The 22,430-nt window shown below is 32.6% G+C and overlaps 1 protein-coding gene across 1 annotated transcript; it reads right to left on the bottom strand.

The window, feature by feature from the left end:
- Nucleotides 1-11,787: 11,787 nt before the first annotated feature.
- LOC145165798 (protein neprosin-like) lies at nt 11,788-15,955 on the bottom strand. Its single transcript, XM_079084695.1, has 7 exons — nt 15,248-15,955; nt 15,013-15,099; nt 14,710-14,922; nt 14,412-14,576; nt 13,822-13,875; nt 13,581-13,727; nt 11,788-12,218 (listed from the first exon to the last, which is right to left on the bottom strand). The coding sequence occupies exons 1-7, from the start codon at nt 15,464-15,466 to the stop codon at nt 11,841-11,843; spliced, it is 1,263 nt and encodes a 420-aa protein (XP_078940821.1). The 5' UTR covers nt 15,467-15,955; the 3' UTR covers nt 11,788-11,840.
- Nucleotides 15,956-22,430: the final 6,475 nt, after the last annotated feature.

Raw genomic sequence — 22,430 nt, 5'->3', positions numbered from 1 at the left:
TTTATCAAACAAGAACATAGAGGACACATACATTAGAGAGAGAAGATAAAATAGAAAGTTATACTTGGATAATCGAAAATCCAAAAAAAACTATACCACATCATTTTCTCAAAATATATCCGGTGCTCAAGTTATTCATTTTAACCAACACATTACTTGTGTTGTTAAAAAAAACTAGGAATTAACTTGTGATGACCATTGTCTATTTGTATCACTTTAATTATTAACAGATATAAGGATTTTTATCCATTTTGAAGTTCGATATTGTATATAAAGAAGTTTTTAAAAATTTATAAAAACAATGTATACTTTTATTATTTATATCAATTATTTTATTAATTAAATTACCATTAACTCACCATTTTAATTCGTAATTTTTTGTGTTTATTTATTTTTCTTATATCATAATAGTTTTTAAATGCCATGTAACGTCATTTACATGATTGTTTATGTTTCTTTTTTAATATATATTCAAATTTATAATGGATTGTATAAGATCATAACTTTCTAATATATCCACAAATACAAATTGTTCATCGGATGTGTAAATTACTATACTTTCATAGTTTCAATCAATCATTATATAATATGAACTTACAGACAAAACATTTATCTTTACAAATATTTTTTTTCTTTCTCATCCGTGGTGGTCACGGGTTATAACCTAGTGTTCTATATACATATATAGGAATTAGGATGCCATATAATATAAAACGTTGCTACCAAAATTTTAAGCTATGAAATTATAGTCTGTAGCTGAATGCTGAAACAAGTTCAAAGCAAAATTTAAACTTGATACATATAAATTTTAAAGGTTGCAACATAATGGGCCTAAGCCCATAGATGGTGTGATGAAGAAGAAATTATGACTTTTTTTTTTTTTTTTTTTTGTGTTGAATGGGAAAAGGCATCAAATTTGGTTGAATTTGTGAATCACATAAGACGATAAGTTTTGTGAGTGCTTGGTATAACTTATGTTTATTTATAAAAGTATTTATTAGTTTATTTATGTATTAAATCAAAGTTTAAAAAAATATTTGGATTAACTTATCAAGTATCAAAACCATTTAAGTTGATAAGTTATTTTTAGTTTTTGGCACTCTTATTTGATGTATAATAATGAAACAACTTATTAAAAACTCGTTAAATAAGTAACTAGGAAGTGACTTATCAAAAACTCATTATTTAAGTTTTATGAAATCTTTTTAACCAAACACTAAAACTTTTTATTACCGGTCTTAAACTTGAATAAATCAATAAACACTTTAAATAACCAATTTCAAACACCGAATACTTGTATTTTATATATAAATATGAATGTTTATATTTTGTTTTCAAAAATTATAAATATTTATATATTTGTTTTTTATTTTTCAAAAAATTAAAACACCATAAAGAACAATACAGTCTGTTTAATTTACTTTTGTAAAAAAAGGTCCTAAAAAGAAAAAATCAACATAAATAAAATGCTAAAACTTGCATATCAATATCTATGTTTATTTGTAGAACATAAAAGTATAAATTTTAGTATGTTTTTTTTTTCTTTTTCAAAAAACATAAATCCATAAAAATAAAAAATAATATAATTATTGATTAATAACATATTAGACATTAATATCTACATAAAAAGACTTTTGCGTTCTTACGAGCATCAGTAGATATATCTTGTATATAACATAATAGTAGTCAAATAAATAGATCATATACCATAACATGGTATGATGAAAAAGTTGTGTTGCTTAATGCATGAATATCCCCCATTAGATAGTCAAGTGATCAAACCATCTCACGATTTAATCCTATAAGAATCCAATCGATCGATCTAAATAACAATATTAAAACAACCTAGCTTACATATTAGGTTTAGTCATTTCTATGATTAATAAAACTCGTTGGAGTTAGTTATATCAAATATTATGATAAATCTAACAAAACATGTTTCAACCATCATAAAAACCAATGATAAATCATATCATATAATAAATGTAAATCCCATTTTGGTGCTTGTAAATAAACATGGTAATCAAAATTTATGAAATCAATTGTGAGATTCCGATCACCATCTCCATTAACGCGTGCAGTAAATCCTAAAGGACGTTCCACCTCAAATAGTGCACCAATCTATAGAAGGTAAGATGGACACAAGATGTGATTGCTAAAAAACAAGCATCTTTAAGTACATTGTTAAAAATTTATGACAAATTTGTTCTGAGCAACCCATATCTCATCCTACCTTTAAGTGCAATTTTCCATCTATGAAGTGGATATCTCTCCAACCATTGTTGAGCTTTGTGGATTTAGCATCCCAATTTCTTTTAAGGTGTTGAGTTTTCGAACTTGATTTTGATTCTTGGCACGATAAGCCAATCTTTCAATTTTGAATTATGAAACTTGTCATAAAAGTTATTGATAAATTTCCATACACATCAACTATTAAATAAACAAAATCATGTGAATTATAAATAATAACTATGAAAAAGTTATACAAAATTTCATAAATAGGATTTGTAACAATACCTAAGAAAACCATGTGGCTCTAACCATGGAGATCCATAGTTATTGACTACCTTTAGGATTCCACTATAACGATCATATATTAAAGACAAAACTTCAAAAATGGTCCCTGTGGTTTCCGAAAATATCAAGTTTAGTCCCTAAGTTCAAAAAACCTCACGGATCGTCCCTGTGGTTTCAAAACTTTTAACAAATGGTCCTTTTCGTTAACTCCGTTAGCTTTTGGCCGTTAAGTGAAGGGCATTTCGGTCATTTCACTACTATAGGGACCATTTATGAAGTTTTGTCTTATTTAATATATATATATATATATATATATATATATATATATATATATATATATATATATATTTATTTAATATAAAGGGGGCCCACCCACCCACCCATCTCTCTCTCTCTCTCTCTCTCTCTCTCTCTCTCTCTCTCTCCAACCAAGAAACCACCATAACCCACCACCCAAAACCACCCTTATACCTCCCTCTTCTGATAAAAAACGTCACCCCAAACACCACCTCACATCTCCCTCTCATCTGTTACTGCCCAGAAAAAGGAAGGAAAGAGGTGGCATCCACCTTGCTGCCACCAAACTGCCACCACCCCACCCTTCACTGCTACCACCGGAGAGCACATCCTCAACCCTTTGTTGCTGCTGTTTTCGATAACCACAACTCTCTCCCTCATCCCGTTTGTTTTCACTAGCAATTTTAAGCAAGAAAGAAGAAGCAGAAGGCCACCGAAGCAGTCTCCTACTGCCCAACGCCACCTCCTGTGTACATTCAATTTAATCATGCAACAAAAAAATAAAATAAAATGGATCAAGCAAGAACAGGGCATCAGAAGACCACCAGAGTGGCCTCCTGTCACCCCCATCGTTGTTCCAAATCACCGCCATCACCACCTGTGCGGCTGCTGCTACTCCACCACCATAAGTCCTCCTAAACCCTTCGTAAATAATAAACTCCAGTCGAGTTCCACATTCGAAGCCACAAAAATCGGTTTCTTTTTTTTTCTCTGGTGCGATAACCTGAGAACGAAAAAGACGCAGGAGGATGTTTACCTCCTGCATAATCAAACTTGAATACAGAACGAGAGGGAAATCGTCGACTCAAACTTTTGGTTTTTAAGCAAAATTACCTTCTCTCAGCACCAAAATCAACCAATTAATTTAGTTTGGTCGAGTCCGATTATCATTGATCATTCAATATAATCCTGAATTTGGTCGGCCGGTGAGATACGAACGAGAGGGAAATAGCAGTGGGTGGATATTTGGTTTCCTTGTGATGTTCGTGAGACGGGAAAGAAAACGAGAGAGAGAGAGAGAGAGAGAGAGAGAGAGAGAGAGAGAGAGAGAGACCTTTAATATTAAATATATATATTTTTATAAATAAGGCAAAACTTCATAAATAGTCCCTGTGGTAGTGAAAAGACAGAAATGCCCTTTACTTAACGGCCAAAATTTAACGGAGTGAGCCGGAAGGACCAAATGTTAAAAGTTTTGAAACCACAGGGACGATCCGTGAGGTTTTTTGAACTTAAGGACTAAACTTGATATTTTCGGAAACCATAGGGACCATTTTTGAAGTTTTGTCTATATTAAACAAATGCTTTCATGATTTTGAACACATGATTCTTGATATAAGAAAGAAATCAAATCAACTATCATAAGATGTATTTTTCTAAAATAGTAAATAGTAATGGCAAAATATGACTATTACCATCAACTCCCATTGCAATTATTAGTGTTCCCTAGTACTTACCATACAAATATTGACCATTAATGCTAATCATCGACCAAAAATATGCAAACTCTTTAATATAAGTAGCAAAAATCCAAAAACATATTAAATTCCATCTGTTCCACATTGGTTGATCTTAAAACACATCATTAGATTATAGTCACATATTGCACTTTTAAAGTGTGTCTAGAAATTTCGGTGAACCAACATAAGATTCTTCCCGGTTGGCAGATACATGCTCAATTGTCTTTTGCTTTTCGCCCGAAATCTTTTTGTATGGAGTATAGCCTAAATTATCAACTACTATGTGTAAAACCCATGTATTACACAGATTGATTAAATAAAATAAAATATTAAAATGTAAACAATAAGTATTTTTTAAAATAAAATTTTGAAATAAGGAATGAAGAAACATATTAATTGCAATTTATTGTAATATTTATTACATTTGATACTTTATATATATAAGTATAAGATTATGTGGCTTTTTAATTTTAAAAATTGAAAAAAAAAACTATAAATTGACATGTGGATATTATTTATTTAAAAAATATCACAAAATGACAAGTGTCAAAACTAATTAGGGATTAACATGTGACAAAATTATCTTCATTTATTATAGTAGATTTCAACTCTTAAAGCATGCTTACTAATTGAAGGTTGCTCTTTTATAAGATGTTTTGTTTCCTGAATCGATCAATCTTGCATCTGGGTTTGGATGGTCTAGAGAAGTATTATTGTGTAAACAAGTATGTGGACCAACACACTTTGTAATTTCAAAATATTCATTTCGTTTTCGTTTACTTGCACGACACTATCATTTTCAACCAAATTATAAATTTAACTTGCATCTTATGGTCCATAAAGTTGGACATGTCTCTATGACCTCAAGATTTTTATGTGTCCTAATGTTGTGGAGCTTGATAGTTGTAATAAGTTCTTTATCATTGAACGAATCTTTTCACATCTCTTGTGTAAAATAAATTTTTCTAACTAATTGTGACACAATCCACTTGTTGTCGTTGATCATGTTTGTTTCCTCTATGCTAGAAAAAATTGAAGGCAGTTGAAAGTTGTTGTCAAAAGATTCATCATCATCTTTTTCTCCAATGTCTCTTCTTCTAACATGTCGAAATTTGTCATTTTAGTAAGTATGTATGTGTGCGTGCACTCTAAAATATTAAAATTACATTACCATTTGTTTTATGTACTTTGAAATTTTTTGTATGCCACATCTATATGTGAGTTAGGGACTACTTTGTTTGAATTAATAGACGGTTCAACATTCAATATGAGTAACTATACATAGTTGTTAATTTGTAATTTTATCCGGATAAAATGACTAAATAAAGTATGTAAAAAACATGACTTAATGTATTAAGAAGCTAACACTTTACATGTTTACCCTTATTTTTTTTCCCTGTCTTTCTTTCATTGTTTTTAAAATGCCAACCAGCTTTGATTAATGGTTTTTTAGAATATAAAGTTTTGGACCATTTTCATTTATATAATTGAATAAAAAACATTATTTATCATATATTAATATTTTAACAATTATATTAATAAATACTTTTGAAACCTTTCTGTTTTTTTGTCCATTTCAATTTGAATTCATAATACATAAGTCTAAAATTAGTTGATCGCTTTGTTGATAAATTATAAAACTTCTTTTGTATTTGACCAAAATATTTTGTTCGACACTTTACTATGATTCGAAATATCGTTTGAACATTTATTGTAACATAAAGTTTATTTATATAATCATTTGGTTATATTGAGTTAAGATAACCTTATCTTGTTCTTAATTTATCAAACTAAAATTTAAACGTGGAAACCGATAATAATATTAAAATCGAGTTCAACGTGTTAAATAAGTAAGAGTAAGTTAGTTGCAATGTTAAACTTTTGTTCGAGTGGGTAAAATGTGATATGAAATTAAAGAAGAATAACCATGTAAATAAACTAGGACTTTTGAATCATAATAAAGTGGCCAAGTAAAACTCTTTTTACATTCAGTATGTACTTTACGTGTGATTTTTCGTATTCTTTTTAATAATATAATTTTGGTATGACTTAAATTAACAAATTTAATTTTATGATAGTATAATACGATATGCAAAAGGTAGAAAGGAGGGATACACATTTTCCTTGTTTTTGACTTTTTTTTTTCTTTCGATTCTTGGTGGTTTCTATTCACAAACAAAATATGCAAATAAGAAAAATCATAATTAAAATTAAATATATGAAAATTGTATGTGGAAGAATCCACGATTTATAGTTATTTGATAAATTTGTATTTTTTTTAGAATAACTAACATACAACTTTTAAATTATACTCATAAACTATATATTTGTTTACCATATGAGATTTAAACCATCAACCCTTTAATAAAAACATATTTTTCAAATACCTCCTACCATTAGGCTTGATGTCATTTGGTATTTAAATAATTTGTCTAACTCCACTTCTTCCCAGATATTTAGAGTCTTTTTCACTAAGTTAAATTAAATCACATGCAATGCAACTCAAGGTGGACATCAATCGAGTTTTTACAAATATACAACCTATTCTAATACATAAAAAAATTAATCTTAGGTAGTAGAAACTTGATTCCATAATCAAAATCTATCAGTTTAATAATACACCGACTCAATTCAAGTGATCCTAGATCAAACTTAAAAATGATTGTTGATTGCCAAAATACATTTAATATAACATTTATGTGACAAGAGTTTTTAAATTATCATTTATGCATTTAAATCATCAACTTTGAGTACAAAACATAATTCATATTTTTAATGGAAAAAAGAGAAAAGATTATTTGTATTTAACCATAAGGACTTGATATATTTGCTGACAAATTGTTATTCATCTTTCAAAATATAGTTTGAAGTAGACATAGGATACTTTATTCTCATAATAAATAGTGAAGCAAAATGGGTTGGTCTTACACAAATGTTGAAGATGTTGCTAAATAGGAAGTTTTGACTAACAAGTATGTTTGAAGGAATTGACCATGAGGACTTTGACACTGACTTTTATAGTAATGATAGATGTAGAGCAAAAGAAGGAACATGTTGAAGGCTTTGAAGAAAGTGAGATAAACAGAATATGGGTACCAAAGGGTTCAAGTTCGGTCTCGGATATATACTTATGTGGAATTAAGTGTAGTTTAAGAGTATATTAGATTTAGGAGTATATGGACAAGTATCCTTTTTATTTAGGCCAAACATTTATAACAACTAAACAAGTAAAAGTGTTGATTATGATCCATTATAGTCCAGGAGTAATTTGAAATTACAAGAAAATGATAAAGTGAGAGTTAGGGCAGGGCATTATGTTATGGTAATAAACTTGTGGTTAGAACTACCCAACCAAGTGGGTCAGATACTATTAGTAACAAACTAACGACAAAATGTTAAATAGTAAGAAAACTCAGTGTCCCTAGGTAAAATATATTTCAAAATGTAATGAGGATCAAAAGTAGGCATTTTAAGACATTTGTGAAAGATCATTATCGTTGTTAATCAAGAAATATACAATCTTGTACCGTTTCTTTTCTATATCAACAAATTATAAACCAGATCAAAGGAAACCTGAAATTCCTATTAGGGAACTTCGGGAACAGTTGCAAAAGAAGTTTGATCTTGTTATTTCGAGGGTAAAGACAACTAAAAAAAGAAAAATGATTAGAATCAGTAAGGGGGATTACAGAGCGTAATATGGGATACGTAAAGATTACATCTTGGAATTGCAGAGTACCAATCTAAGAACAATAGTGAACTTGGAAGTTGAATCTTCACCAATCATAGATCAACTACAAAAATATTTAAAGTATTTACATATGCTTAGACCATGTGATTATTTGGTTCAAAGCATATCATCAGGAGTTGCCTGAATTTTATGGAGATTTTATAAATGGAACTTTTTATGGGCAAATTTTAACTGCAGTTGGTATGTATCTTAATAATGGTACGTATCACATATTATATGCTAGTATTGAAAGTGAAATTATTTGACTCATGGAAATGGGTCTTGGAATGCTTGAGTGATGATCTTGACATTTAAGCCAACTCAAACTTCATATTTGTGACATAAAAACAGAAGGTACATTTATTTTTATGTTGCTTAATTTATACTTTTAGCACATATATCTTATTATGTTTGAAATATATGGTTTGATATATAGTGTCATTCCAACCATAGATAAATTATTCCTTAGTGTTGAGCATATATATTTCTTAAGGTACATAGATTAGAATATAAAGATTTCATTAAGGGAACATTTTACAAAGTCATGTTATTAAAGTGTGCATCAACATGTAATATGCAATATTTTAGTAATGCTACAGAAGAATTTAGGTATCACTTAAAATGATGCTTATGATTGGTTGAAATAGATCCCGCCACAACACTCGTCAAGGTCATATTTTCCAGGTAGAACAAATATAGATGTACTTTTAAACAATATGTGTGAGGTGTTTAATAGAAAATTAGTAGATGGGAGAGACAAACCAATCATCATGATATTGGTAGAAATTAGGTAATACATGATGAAGTGTTTGGAAAATGCATAGAAAACCATTGATGCCAACATCATCAAAGATTTTGGACAATATCAAAACTCGAACTGTTTAATAAAAAATGATGTACAAACCAAATCCTTGGGAGACCAATGTGTTGTGGATGTTAAGGAAATAAGATGTTCATGTAAAAGGTTGAAGTTGATAGAAATACCTTGAAAAGTTGGAGGGATTTAGAGATTACTCCTTCGTAAGGACAGGTAACCAGGCGGGTGACTCCGGGCACCTTAGAAGAGATTTGATTGGAAGGAGGGTGAGGAACGAAGACAGTGGTTTGACTGTCTTTTGTTTGATGAGAACGAGAAGAGAAATTGACTGCAGGCCTCTTGGGTGGGGGCAACTGGAGGAAGACCATGTCTGTCTGTTGGAGTGAATTGGATGATCGGGCCGAGGGATATTGTAGTTGTTAATTAGGATATGACTCTTAGTTATGAAGAAGTTGATGATCTAAAAAATTAGGTTTATAAATGTTATTGGCTACATTATGAGAAGGTATGTATGTCTTCAAGATAGATCCAATTAAAGGTCAAAACATGTGGTCCATAAGTAATTTCTGAACTACTACCACCTTAGTATCACAAATAGATTAGGAAGGCCCGAATATGAAATTATAAAAATTATGAGCATTGTATTCAATGAATGGTTAAAGATAATAAGTTGTCTAGAAGAGCATAAACTCTAACTACAAAGGAAACAATACTAGATACTGGATATGTATGGTAGTTGTATCTTTAAATGTATTTGGAAAGAATACAATTCATTCGGTTGTAGGTGGGAAGAGGACAACAATGTGTGAACTTGACAAATGATGTCATTAACATGTTTCAGTTATGTCGTATTAGGGAGTAATATCTTGGAACAATTGCACATAATTTCGTAAGTAATGGATGTGTCTTGACATTTACTCTAGTCAATTATGGTTTGCTATGTAATGGAATATTTTATTTGGTGTAAATTGTTTCGCTTCATGATTGGTTTCTGTTTAATTTTAGTGATGTCAATTATGGTGACTTAATGGATTGGATATGTTAGTCGCAATTGTTGAAGGTTTAAACTACTTTTATCAGGATTCGTTAAGTTATTTGGTTTTATTAATTAGAGTTAGACAAGTACACATGAACCTTGATGCAAGTTTACAAATCATTAAACTACCATTACTAAAAAAGGCATACATATCACTTTAGTTATTTATTGAAACATATGTGTATTTACTTCCCATATAAAAGATCATTCAAGGTACCATAAACTTTTCTAGAACAAACATCCAAACCTCATTCCATTTGAACAGCATACCAATGTCTACTATTCTTTAGCATTCTAAATAACAGTACACCAACACCAACTATGTAAACTCCATCGACATACCCAACATAATAACAAGCACCCAAACATTCTTTATGAAATGCTTGAGTTTTTGGTTTTTGTACAACAAGAAAAATATTTTAAGCTTCTAGGGCATTAAAAAAACATAGCAATACAAGAATACACTACCCTTGAACATATCCAAGTATCATACCAACCAAAAAAACCCATATTTAGTTTCATAAGATGAAGAAAACATTAATTAGAAGTACTCTACCAAACAAACTCAAAAAAGCTTTAATATTACCACTTGGGAGGATGAATAAATCTATTATCGAGATTATTTATGGTTTAGGAGGTCTGTATCCAACATATCAATTACATGCATAAAATTATATCCTTTATCATGAGAGATACTTTATAGGAGAATGAGGAATTAGAGAAAAACCCACAATCGCATCCTTTTTTATCGACCAAATTTGAGAAAGAGGCATGGAAAATACTAATATACCCTTATGTGCAAAGCACATGATGAGGCTTAGCGGGTGGGGGCTAGAAGTGGTTACAAAATGGACGAAATGTGTAACAAGGAAACTAAATGGGGGCAAAAACTACAAAATTAAATCTCATGGACTAGACCTGATATATTTTGAAAACCACAAGGACATTTTATGTAATTTACTCTATAAGTTAGAGGTACATATAGATCCCATGTCTTTAGACCAGGCTCGTCCCGGCTTCCAAGCGGGGATTAATAGGCCATCGGGCATGGCTTTTGGGTTGCTCTTTGGTGATACTTAAAGGGATGTGCTTGAGCCTTAACTGTTCTTTATTTAGATTTTTATGGGTCTACTTAGGTTGGGTTGGGTTGGATTGGGTCAAAATCTTTTACAATTTATTTTTAAAAATTAAGTTTAAGAGCCGCCATAAAAAATGAATATATAAGAAGGTTTAGAGGTTGCTTTAAATGGAACATACACTAAGTTTAGTCACTATGATGCTTTTAAATGAACATATAAAGGTTTAGAGGTTGTTTTATACTCGATATATAAATTAATTTTAACCTGTAAAATATTTTTAGGAATTATCATATGTTACATATAGATTAATATACTCTTGTTATTTGTTATAGTGAGCTCAAAACATCATTTTGGTACATTATAATATATAATACAATGACCTATATGCAAGAAATCGCAGTATTTTATCACCGATATTTGCATTATAGTATCATACTCTCATTTTTTTTTCTATTTCATATATCTATGCATTATAGATGGAAGTATGATGTTATATAAGCAAATTAACTACAATGACACTTTTACAAAGAAAAAAAATTGAAATGAATCGGGCCTTTCCCAAGCTTGGGTTGACCAAACTTTGATTAGGTCGGACTTTTAGGCCTGCGTGACAGCCAAGTCAGAATGGCTATTGTGTACCTTGCTATAAGTTATAAGAATGAAATGCATAAACTAAATACAAACAAGTGGAAAATAACATCACAAGCCATCACAAGCCATAACATGTTGATCATTTAAACTCAAAATTGCTAATTTACAAGATTTGTTCAATCTATAAAAACCTCAAAGATTAAAAGAATAACCCACATGAAAAGAGACCTGATCACCAAATCGAAGTAAAACAATGAAGCTTGCTATAAAAATTTCATCTGTGTATTTGTACTCAATAAAAACTCGGCCCCATTTAGGGACATCTCGGGTTTTTACCTGGTCCACCATAATAAATATAATTACCCCAAACATTATTAATCCCACCTCTAATATCGTAACAGTTCGGATTATCAGCTAATACTTTCAAATTAGACAATGGGATTAAACTATTATCCCAATCGACAACTTGCATGTTCCTAAAATATGAAGCTTTCCCAAACCCTTCACCAGAGAAATGTCCACTTCCCATTTCTGTTGAGGTATGAGAACCTGAGGCTTGACTATTCACAACTTCACCCCCGAATTGAACCATACTTGCGTGATCTCGAAGGTGAGTGAAAAGATCGGCCGGCCAATACCCAACTAAGACCCCAGATCCGAATTCAAGCCACCAATTTCCATGCTTCGGATCCTACAAAAAGCACATAAGGAATATTGTTTAATTACATGTATATACCAAACATTTTTTAGTTTGTTTGAGAGAGTCGTCAGCCAAAATCATATAGAAAATTAAATATTAGCTTCATCTCCAATGACAAACGTTTTAAACGGTTTGTTCGACTCCATTGTTAATTTTCCGTTAATCTTTATTTTGAAAAAAAAATCTTATTATTGCACATTTCTTCTACTCTAACTATACGATAACCATTTGAAAATCCAACGTTACAGTTAATATTTATATTTTTCTTCTTTTTATACTGCTTTATAAAATATACTCCTCAATTGAGGGTTTCTAAGATAATTTCAAAGTTTCAAAAATGAATATTAACTTGAACATCATTAAACTATAATATTTGAAATAAGGTACGAGAAAAAGAAAAAAAATTGATTAATATTCAATACATGGTTTGTCAAAGAAACAAAATTAAGATGAAACATAGCATGTCTTATATGATGCTTGTATTTTTTAATTTTCGATATTGATATCGTTTAAACCGTCTGGAAGAGATTTCTTTAATATTGTATTTTAGTAAAAATAATTATATTTATTTTAAACAATTAATAACTTAGGCGAATTAATCAAAATGTGATAAACGTGAAAAATCAAAATTAAAGGGAGTTGGAGAAAAAAGAAAAGTGAATTCAAAACAATTTTTTTTTAAACAAAAATTTGATTTGAATTAAAGTTGTTTTTTTCCTAATATGTAAAAGCTTTTCAAATATGATGTATTTTTTTTTAATACTTAAAAGAGTTTGACCATTAACATAGATATACAAAAATGTCTATAAATAACAAAGAAAACAAGGATATCAAAATCAATATCGAGTAAGGAATAATTGTAAGATGGAAAACGTTTATATTTTATAGTAACTTCAAATAAGAATTGGTAAAATTTTTTTACCAAAATAGCGTTCAAGTAGTCTTGCCTTTTAAGTGATGCACAAATATTAATATATTTTAGAAAAAGCTTAGGAAATAATTTCTCCATGGTGTACAATGCAAGACTACTTTGAAAATATATGATGACACTCTCACCCTTAAAGAAACCAAATGATTCTTCCTTCTTTTTACCTTTTGCTTTTTTGCATTTATATTTGTTTAACATTTATTTTATGCAAAAAAAATGGTTTACTATAATGTTATAAAAAATGTATATCCTAGAATTAAAGTTTAAACAACTTCATAAACCCTCTTTTTCATACATATACGTTTCATACGATAACTGTTTTTCTTCTAATTTTGTTTAACTTCCCATAATAGAAAAATTAGTTTTTTATTTTTATTATTTTGATTTCTTAGAAATTGTTTTTCCAAACTAATTAAAAGATTTACCTTCCATATCAATAAGCTAATATCAAACTGTCCACCATTATACGACGATGTTGGGGATATAGCAGCTCCAATTGCAATCTTGTTATTCGTTTGAACAAAACCCGAACATAGCAGATTATAACATCCTGTAGCTTGATATGCATCCGTCTACAATTAATTAATATTAAATATTAAATATATACCAAATGAAATAAATAAATACATTTTATCACAAACTAGCTAAAAAAATTAAATAACTTACTGTCCAATAAGTGAAGAATCTAGGATAGTTGTCTCCATAGAGCTCTGGGCTAACCTATTAACAAAAGAATTTGAACCACTTTTATTAGATGGTTCGAAAACAGAGTGCTACGTCATTTGCAAATTTTTTGTAAAAAAAAATGTGTTTGGTGTAATAATAAAACCAAAAACTTTGTATTTGATGTAATTAAATAACTTTATCAAATTTTTTAATGGTGTTGTTATATTGGAAGAGGTAGATGAGAGAAGTTAGGACCGAATTAAATGTGTCTAAGTATGATAGAATTATATCAAACAATCCTAACTTTTAATTACCGCCTAAAGATGTTCCAATTAACTTATAAACTCCATGTGATTTACTGACTTTTTGGCTTTGTTATTACTTAAAAAGGAAGTAAACCGTGTTTCCATAAGTTCTCAAGGTAATTTGCTCTTTATAAATGACTAATATTTTAAATTATCATGTGATATAATTGTTTTCAGAAGTCAATTTAGAAATACACTAAAAAAACTGAAAAAAATTCATATGAATTTAAAAAGTATTATACTTGTACAAAATTTCAATATTTGATTTGTGAATAAAAGAAATACCTGCCAACCTGCTTCAATGGTGTTAAGATCATCACCAAACGAACCAGAAATAACCCACATTTGCGACAGACTGAACTCAAATCGATCCGTCACCTTTGGATCCCATACGTTTATACTTGCTTTTGCTCCATAGTACTCTTCTCCACTTACATATCCAACTGCATGCTGTACATTTTTAGCAACGAATTTTTTACTTTTAGCGACCAAAATTTCTATATCCATTCATAATATATATGCATCAATGGACGCAAAGCATAAAAGCATCCACTTTTAATTGGTTTCGGAAGATTTTAAATACCTCATGGCCACCATTAGAAGAATCTCTTCTGACTGGTTTTGGAATTTTTCTACCGAATCTTTGAATAGAATTTGCACGTAAAATATCTCTTTCTGTTGTTCTTCGGATCGGAATTGTTCCCTCCGGGCAGGATTCGCCGGATAAACTCCATAGCTGATAGTTTTCCGACTCCGTTCCTGCATGATTATACCCATCTGGTCTCTCCGGTGGGTCCTAATTTTACAAAAATTACCAAGATAAATTAAGTAAAAAGGAGAAAAATAATGAATTTTGTAATTTTCTAGACGAAAATGTGAAACCCACAAATGGCTTTGTTCCTTTCAGCACAGGATGATCAAAAGCTGGCTGATGATGAACCAAAACGCAATCCATTACATCTCCATCTGGACTCTGCATCGAAATGAGTTGAAATGGAAGAAAATCAGGAGAAGTTTGAAGAACACGCAAAAACAGGGGGAGAAAATGTGAAGTGATTGTATGATTTTTGACGATGAACTAATTAAGCATGGGTGTTTATGGCAATCATCTAAAGAGTTACCTCAATTGATTTGACAGAAGGTTTGTTGATTTTCATTAGATGGGTTCTGATCAATCTCATTTTCTTTGACTCTTCCCCTGGGCGGAAAGTTTGATTCATTCGCCGGAAATCTTCAAATTGCGCCGCTGACATGGCTGAGAAAACACTGGAACACAGCAGGAGGAAGAAAACAAAGGAGGAAATGATTGGAAGAATCTGAAAGTTATAACTGAAATCCATCGTCGTATGTACTTGCGTTTATTCAAACAAATCTGTTTCCTTGTATTTGTTTTTTCTGCTTTTCTTTTCTTCTACATTAGCCTTCTTCTTGTCTCCTTCTATAATCAAAACAAAAACAAGCTTCTTCTGTGTTTGTCCCAATGAGCATTAGCCATTCTAAAGAGCTTCCCAATTCACTCTATAACGCCAATTTCAAAGCTTCAAATGATGTTTTTAAAAAACATAAACAAAATCCCACTTGTGATGTGATACACACACACACTCTCTCTCCAAAAGTTTCTATTCTAATTCTATACCTTGATTTCTATGCTCTGACAACAACAACTTCAAGGCGACAAGTAATTAAATAGCTCAGGTATTGATGATTTGAGCACAAAAAATGGGGGGTTTTGAGTTTTTTTAGAGTTTAAGCATGTGAGATTTGGAAATAAATATTGGGTTTTGAGTTGTGACCAAGACATGCAATTTTTGAGAAATTAAATCAAGTAGAGAGAGAAAGTTGAGGTTGGGTGGTGGGGTGGGGTAAGAGACGTGTTTCCAGTCTTCGATACAAAGACTGCAACTTTACCTTTTTACCAATTATTTATTTGTATATCATGTATTTTGACAACAACTTTCAGTAAAAACTACTATATATATATATATATATATATATATATATATATATATATATATATATATATATATATATATATATATATATATATATATATATATAATGTGAAATGTGGGTAGTGAATAGTGATATATATATTCTTTACTTTGAGGGAGTGAAGACAGACAAGAGAATTACACTTGATTCTGGGTCTCAAAGTTGCCTTGTTGCTTTAAGTGCTTCTCTTTCACTTCTCCCTATATGTTCTTTCTGTTACTCTCTTCTTTTCTAGATATTCCACTCTTTTAATATACACAAATTCATAAACACATAACTTATTATAAAATAAAAATCTTAAATGATCGAAATTTTATAGAATCTGCTCAATGCGATGAGTTTATATGACATTAATTACAATATATAGATAGTTAAAGACAATTTATCTTAACTATGAAAACCGTCATTTGTATAGATCAAATTATACTTATAGCTTTTAATACGTCTCAATATTCGTACATATTCTTAATCTATCTTAATTAATCATAGGAATTTTGGTAGGATACAAAGTTGATATAATCAAAGTTGTTAATTACCACTCGAACTGGTTGAAAAACCATGCATATCAATATAACCAGTCTAAGGAATATTAAGATTTGTTTAATACTATGATGCGTTTTGGGTAATCTTTACACGGATAAATTATATATTTTCTAATACGATGATGCATTTTGTAAACCATGAAACAAGTTACTAATTTTAATAAATGTTTGGTAAAGAGGAAAAAAAAAGTATTTAAGGAATATTCTATTTTTAATTGTGGTTTTTTTTTGGTGTGTTGGAGGGCGTAAATATTGCCTTAACATTTGGGTTGGCACGCGGGGAGCTGCATGCTTACGCTACAAATCCATGCAATTTACACGCGCAAAACCCTTTGATAATGTTTACCTTTAATATTGTGTTATGGGCAAAAAGGTAATTTAACATTCTCTTATCTTGTCGATATGTTATGTTTTGTTTGCTAAAAGTTTTACACACTGCTCCCACTCTAACTGTCTAACATATTATTACTCGCAATTGTATAACGGTCCCGTTTCCTCATGCATATATATACTTGCATTATAGAAATATTTTAACAATTATATCAAATGATGTTATAAAACATCGAATCATTCTTACTTTTTTGTGTTGTAAAGAGATCTTTTTGGGTTAAGACCCTATCACCATCGAACAAAAACAAACAAACAATCAATTTAAAGAAGTCTTAAGTATGTATCAACAAGTTTTTGTCAATATTGGATTCGATTAAGATTGGTTGATCTTGAATAAGAAAGAGAAGACAATCGGGTCCGTTAATCACCGATCTAATGCATTTATGTTACAAATGACTTGTGTTTTTGAATTAAAGGTAAAGGAATATACAAAAAGTTCGAAATTTTTGGATCAAGTATTAAAGGACTAGCTAGATCGACAAATAATCCTTTTGAGCTTTATTTTTTGGATATATTTTTTTAAAACAGACCTAATATGGTATTAGGTTCGGTCCTTAATTTAGCCTTGGTCTTGGATGATTTCATGCCAAAATAGGGTCTAACTATAATTTAACAAAGGTTAATGACTTAGGAGGATAATAATGTTTTAACTTTGTTCACATTAGGTCCTTAAAGGTTTTTTTATATATTACACCAACATAGTTGTTATAACCGTTTAAAAAGGGTAATAAGATTTTAATTTTGTTCACGTTAGGTTCCTAAGGTCTTTTTTTGTACATATTAACCAACATGGTTGTTATAATTATTTAAAGAGGGGTAATAAAGTTTTAATTTTGTCTATATTAGGTAACTATTTTTAATATTTTTGTCATTTTATCTAACTCTTTTACAATTTATATTATAATCTAGTTGGATTGCTTCATCATTTCATCTTCTCATTTTAGTCGCCCATTCACCACAACCACGGTTTCAATTGAAATGTTACATAACAATTTTTTTGTCATTTTTACAAAAGAAAAAAAAAAAACTAATAATAATCAAAGTCTTAATGATTAATGCTATGTTTGGCCCACCACAACTAGCTGATAAGCTAGTTTATTTTTCGATCTTTTTTAAGTTGTCATGTTGGGCAAGCCAAAAAACAGATTATAAGCTAGCGTTTTAAAAAGCTACTTAAACTAGTTTTTTAAAAGTTTTTTTTTTATAATTTCCAAATATACCTCTTATATAATTAAGAAAAAATATTTTTTAAATGCCCTTTTATGTCATTATATAAATTTCAGATAACTTATAAGTCATTGGCGGAGCCAGGGTCAAAGTAAAATAGTATCCTCGAAAAGTAATGGGGTATCCCCGATAAATAATGGCTCCGCCAATAGGGTATCACCGATACGCCATAACTTATCGGGGATACCCAATACTTGTCGGGGATACTTGTTAGGCGTGTCAAACCCAACAAATAATAGGGGTACAACAGACTCCAAATACACTGCTTTAATGCACTAAAAACTAGTACAAGGCAAGCAGGGTGGAACCACAGAGACACGGGATAAAAGTCTATACCTCTTTGCGCAAGGTACTTTGGTCACAAAGGGGGATTTGTTTGCAAAAGTCAAATAATGAAAATAACAATCAACTTTGAAACATGCAAAAAATGAAATCGATTTGTAAACAAGTTGTGAAAGTGCTTCCAGTTCTAGTTCTCAATGTTGTCATTTAACCTGATTGTGACTTGATGTAATTTATGATTACTATTCTAAGTAGGTACTGAAAGATATTAACACGCTCTAATACCTCTTGTTTGCCAAATTATCTAACCAAAACACGCTCTTTGACTAGACATAGCTTTACTAATTCAACCTAAACACGCTCTTAGATTGTATTGAAAACTGCATTAAGTTTTGTACAAGCTTCCTAACAATGTTTATTTCTTCTCATACGCTCGGAAGTGTGAAAACATGTGATAAATGTTCTACAATAAGAAAACCTATTGTTCGTTTGTAACACCATAAATTTCCGAACAAATTTTTCATTTTAAATTCATATAAATCTCATAACGCATTTCACAAAATCTCATTTATTTAGTTTTCAAAACGCATCTCCATAATTGTTTGTTTAATAATCTAGGATCCTCAAAACATAACTCTTTCTCTGGTGTGTACAATCGAGCCGGTGCCTTCCCGCGATCCTGAGAAAAACCTGAAACACATAACACATAACACAGTAAGCACGAAGCTTAGTGAGTTCCCCAAAATACCACACACATCTCAGTAGCCTCTCATGGCTATACTCAGATAAGACCTTTCGGTCAATGTGTCTTAGTGGGACCCTCCGGGCCCAGAACTCAGGTGGACCCTCCGGTCCTAACTCAATATGCTCATAATAACAATACTCAGCATAAATCACAGAGACATAATGCATGATATCACAACACACAAATAAGCACATAAGACATCTCAGTCACACAAGGATACCACTCATGGTAAGTATAGTGAGAAGACTCACCTCGAATGATGAACAACCCCTAAAACGCTGCTGCTACGCACCGGCCACAAACTCTGTGCCAAACCCACAATTAACCCAATTAGGAACTAAGTATAAACACTCACTCATTAGGTCTAAAGGTAGTCCACTAACCAGCCCGTCAATAACCTAAAACCCATTGGGCCCACCAAGGCCCAATTATAAATGGGCTCTCCCAACGCCCAACTCTCAATCAAAATGGCAAGCCCAACTCAAGGGCCTAAAGCACAATATAATATTTCTCTGCTCAAAGTCACTAATACACAAGCCCAAAAATCCAGGCCCAACCCTTAAGGCCCAATACTAAATTCAGCCCAAAAAGCTCACAGAGAGGTTACGCGGGGCGTACTGGAATTACGCTGGGCGTACGCCCAGTTTTGCTTAGTTCATTCTCTTGGTCTTAACTCGTTAAGACCTTAGCTCATTTCTCAGATCTGGACTCCCTAATAGCTCTTACTCCATAAAGTCAGTGACTTTAAGCCTTTGCATGGCTGATATGGTCCCAAACACACAAAACACCCACTCTCTTATCTCAAAAAGCTCATAACTCATGCATGGCTTGATACCAACGTCCAAGACCTTATTTTTATGGATCCTCTCCACTAGAAATACTCTAAAGGACAAACATTAGGCTCTGGAGTGCAACAACTCATAAAGCTTCAAGCTTTGGGACCAAAAACCCTAAAATGGGCCATAACATGCACAAATAAAAAGGATGGGAAAGCTTTGAGCTTTATACCTTCAAATGATGCTCCATCCACAGAAAAGCTCAGATCCAAAGCCTGGACTCCAACTCTATTCTCTTCCATGCTCCTTCTCCACTCCAAAATCTCACAAGAACACTTAAAACACTCAAAGGCTCTCAAATGCATCCCCAAACTCCATGAACGAAGGTTAGGTTTAGGAGGGTTTGAAATCTGAGGGTGGTGGCCAGGAATGAGGCCATCTCATTCTTTATATAGGGACACACCCAAAATTAGGGTTTTCACTTTGTGCCTAGTACACCCAGCGTACCCACTGGTACGCCCAGCGTACTAGGTGGCTCCGCTTAAAAACCACACACTTGAGTATGCTAAGCGTACACACACGTACGCCCATCGTGCTCAGCTGCCACCTTTTTCAAATTAAGGGACTTGTCCTGCCAACACTTCAAACTTCCAACGCTTCCTTGTTATGACTCCGTTTCCAAAGAACCTGATACCCACGGAAAGGTGACGAGATGCCTTACACTTCTGGCAACTCGTCGCAACCCCGAGACTTCCTCATGTCCGGGTTGCAGCCCACGAACCCTAACCACTGAAGACCCGAAACAGGATGTTACAATTCTCCCCCACTTGAATCAGATTTCGCCCTAGAAATCGCTCCTTATCAACACATAGATCGAACCCAATAACCCAAGAAGCCCCACCGAAAGGACCTCATATCAAACAACAACCTCTTTCAGAGACACCTGAACCTAACAGGAACTCCCGACCCCGAAGAAGGACATACCCTTCTGCCGCTGCGGTACCCGCTCTGACTCTCCGGAACTTGAAAACTCTAGTGGTCTGTCACCCTGCCAGACCACCCTCACAAAATATCATCATGTTAATTGCTCATCGACTAACAGACTCTAAGAACATCCTACCAACTTTGATTCTCTAATCGATTTCGGTCGAACTCAAGAGGAACGGAAATGTCATATCCCACTAAGGACCCACCGCCTGAACAGCTATCAGAACTCTTCTGAAGGAATAGTCCTCAAAACATTGTCCTTATTCACAAGAAAGCGGTCAAGCCAACTCGAAACGATCCTCTGACACCCTTAATCATAAGCCCCAGCTCCTCTCCATTGACCCTTCCAACACTGAGCACCAGGTCAACTCCGACCCAAAAGTTGAACTTCTAAAGGTTACCCACTGCACACCCAATAAAACAACTTACCGACTTCATTCTCACAATAACTATCTCGACTCATCGTGACACATAAATCACGAAGTTCGCCTTACCCCAAGCGAATAATACAACCCCTTCTGAAGTCGTCTTACCTCCGACCTCTGTCGTCTACCACTTACTGGTCCCACGCGTCTCGCGGTTCTTCCATGCCAACGAAACTGACCCACTCCAGGCTAATACATCAGATGGAGGTCGATACCCCTCAAAATGAAACCCATCCACGAATCTGAAACCTCATCTCACCCGCTCAATACACAAATGGATCCAGACTCAAGCTCGAGAGTCTGATTCAACAGCAGAATTGGAACCACTTATTTCCAATCTGGTACTCAACGCATGACTCAAAATTCGCGAATTTATGCCCACACCATCTCTCCAATTCTTTCCGATTACGATAATCCCTCCTCATCCCAGAGATATAATGATTCCCGACCGTCACGGAGACCTTAGTCTCGCCCCTGGTTCGGCAACCAGGTTCCTGAAGACTCAAGTGGTAAGGCTATCCAAGCCTAAGAACTCCTCTACGTCATACTCTGACTAGTGAATACTACAGCTCCCCGCTGAACAATATTCTCTCTTATCGACTACTAAGTGTTATGGTTCCCCCCCTATAGTCTTAAGATGCTCTTTATTGTCTCATTAATGCTACGACTCCCTGCAGACTTACGACACCCTCTCACTGACTCGTGAATGCTACGGCTACCCGCAGTATCACAACACTCTCTCGCTAACCAGTGAATACTACGGCTCCCCGCAGTATCACGACACTCTCTCGCTGACTAGTGAGCACCACGGCTCCCCGCAGTATCACAACACTCTCCCGCTATCCAATGAATACTAAGGCTCCCCGCAGTATCACGACACTCTCCCCCACTGACTCGTGGATGCTACAGCTCCCCGTAGTCTTACAACACTCTCTCGC

Source organism: Lactuca virosa, chromosome 3 (genome assembly GCF_052849685.1).
Source record: "Lactuca virosa cultivar CGN04683 chromosome 3, Lactuca_virosa_CGN04683_v6, whole genome shotgun sequence".
Lineage (NCBI taxonomy): Eukaryota > Viridiplantae > Streptophyta > Magnoliopsida > Asterales > Asteraceae > Lactuca > Lactuca virosa.
The sequence above is the reverse complement of the archived record's forward strand: the minus strand, read 5'-3'. Positions and strand labels throughout refer to the sequence as shown.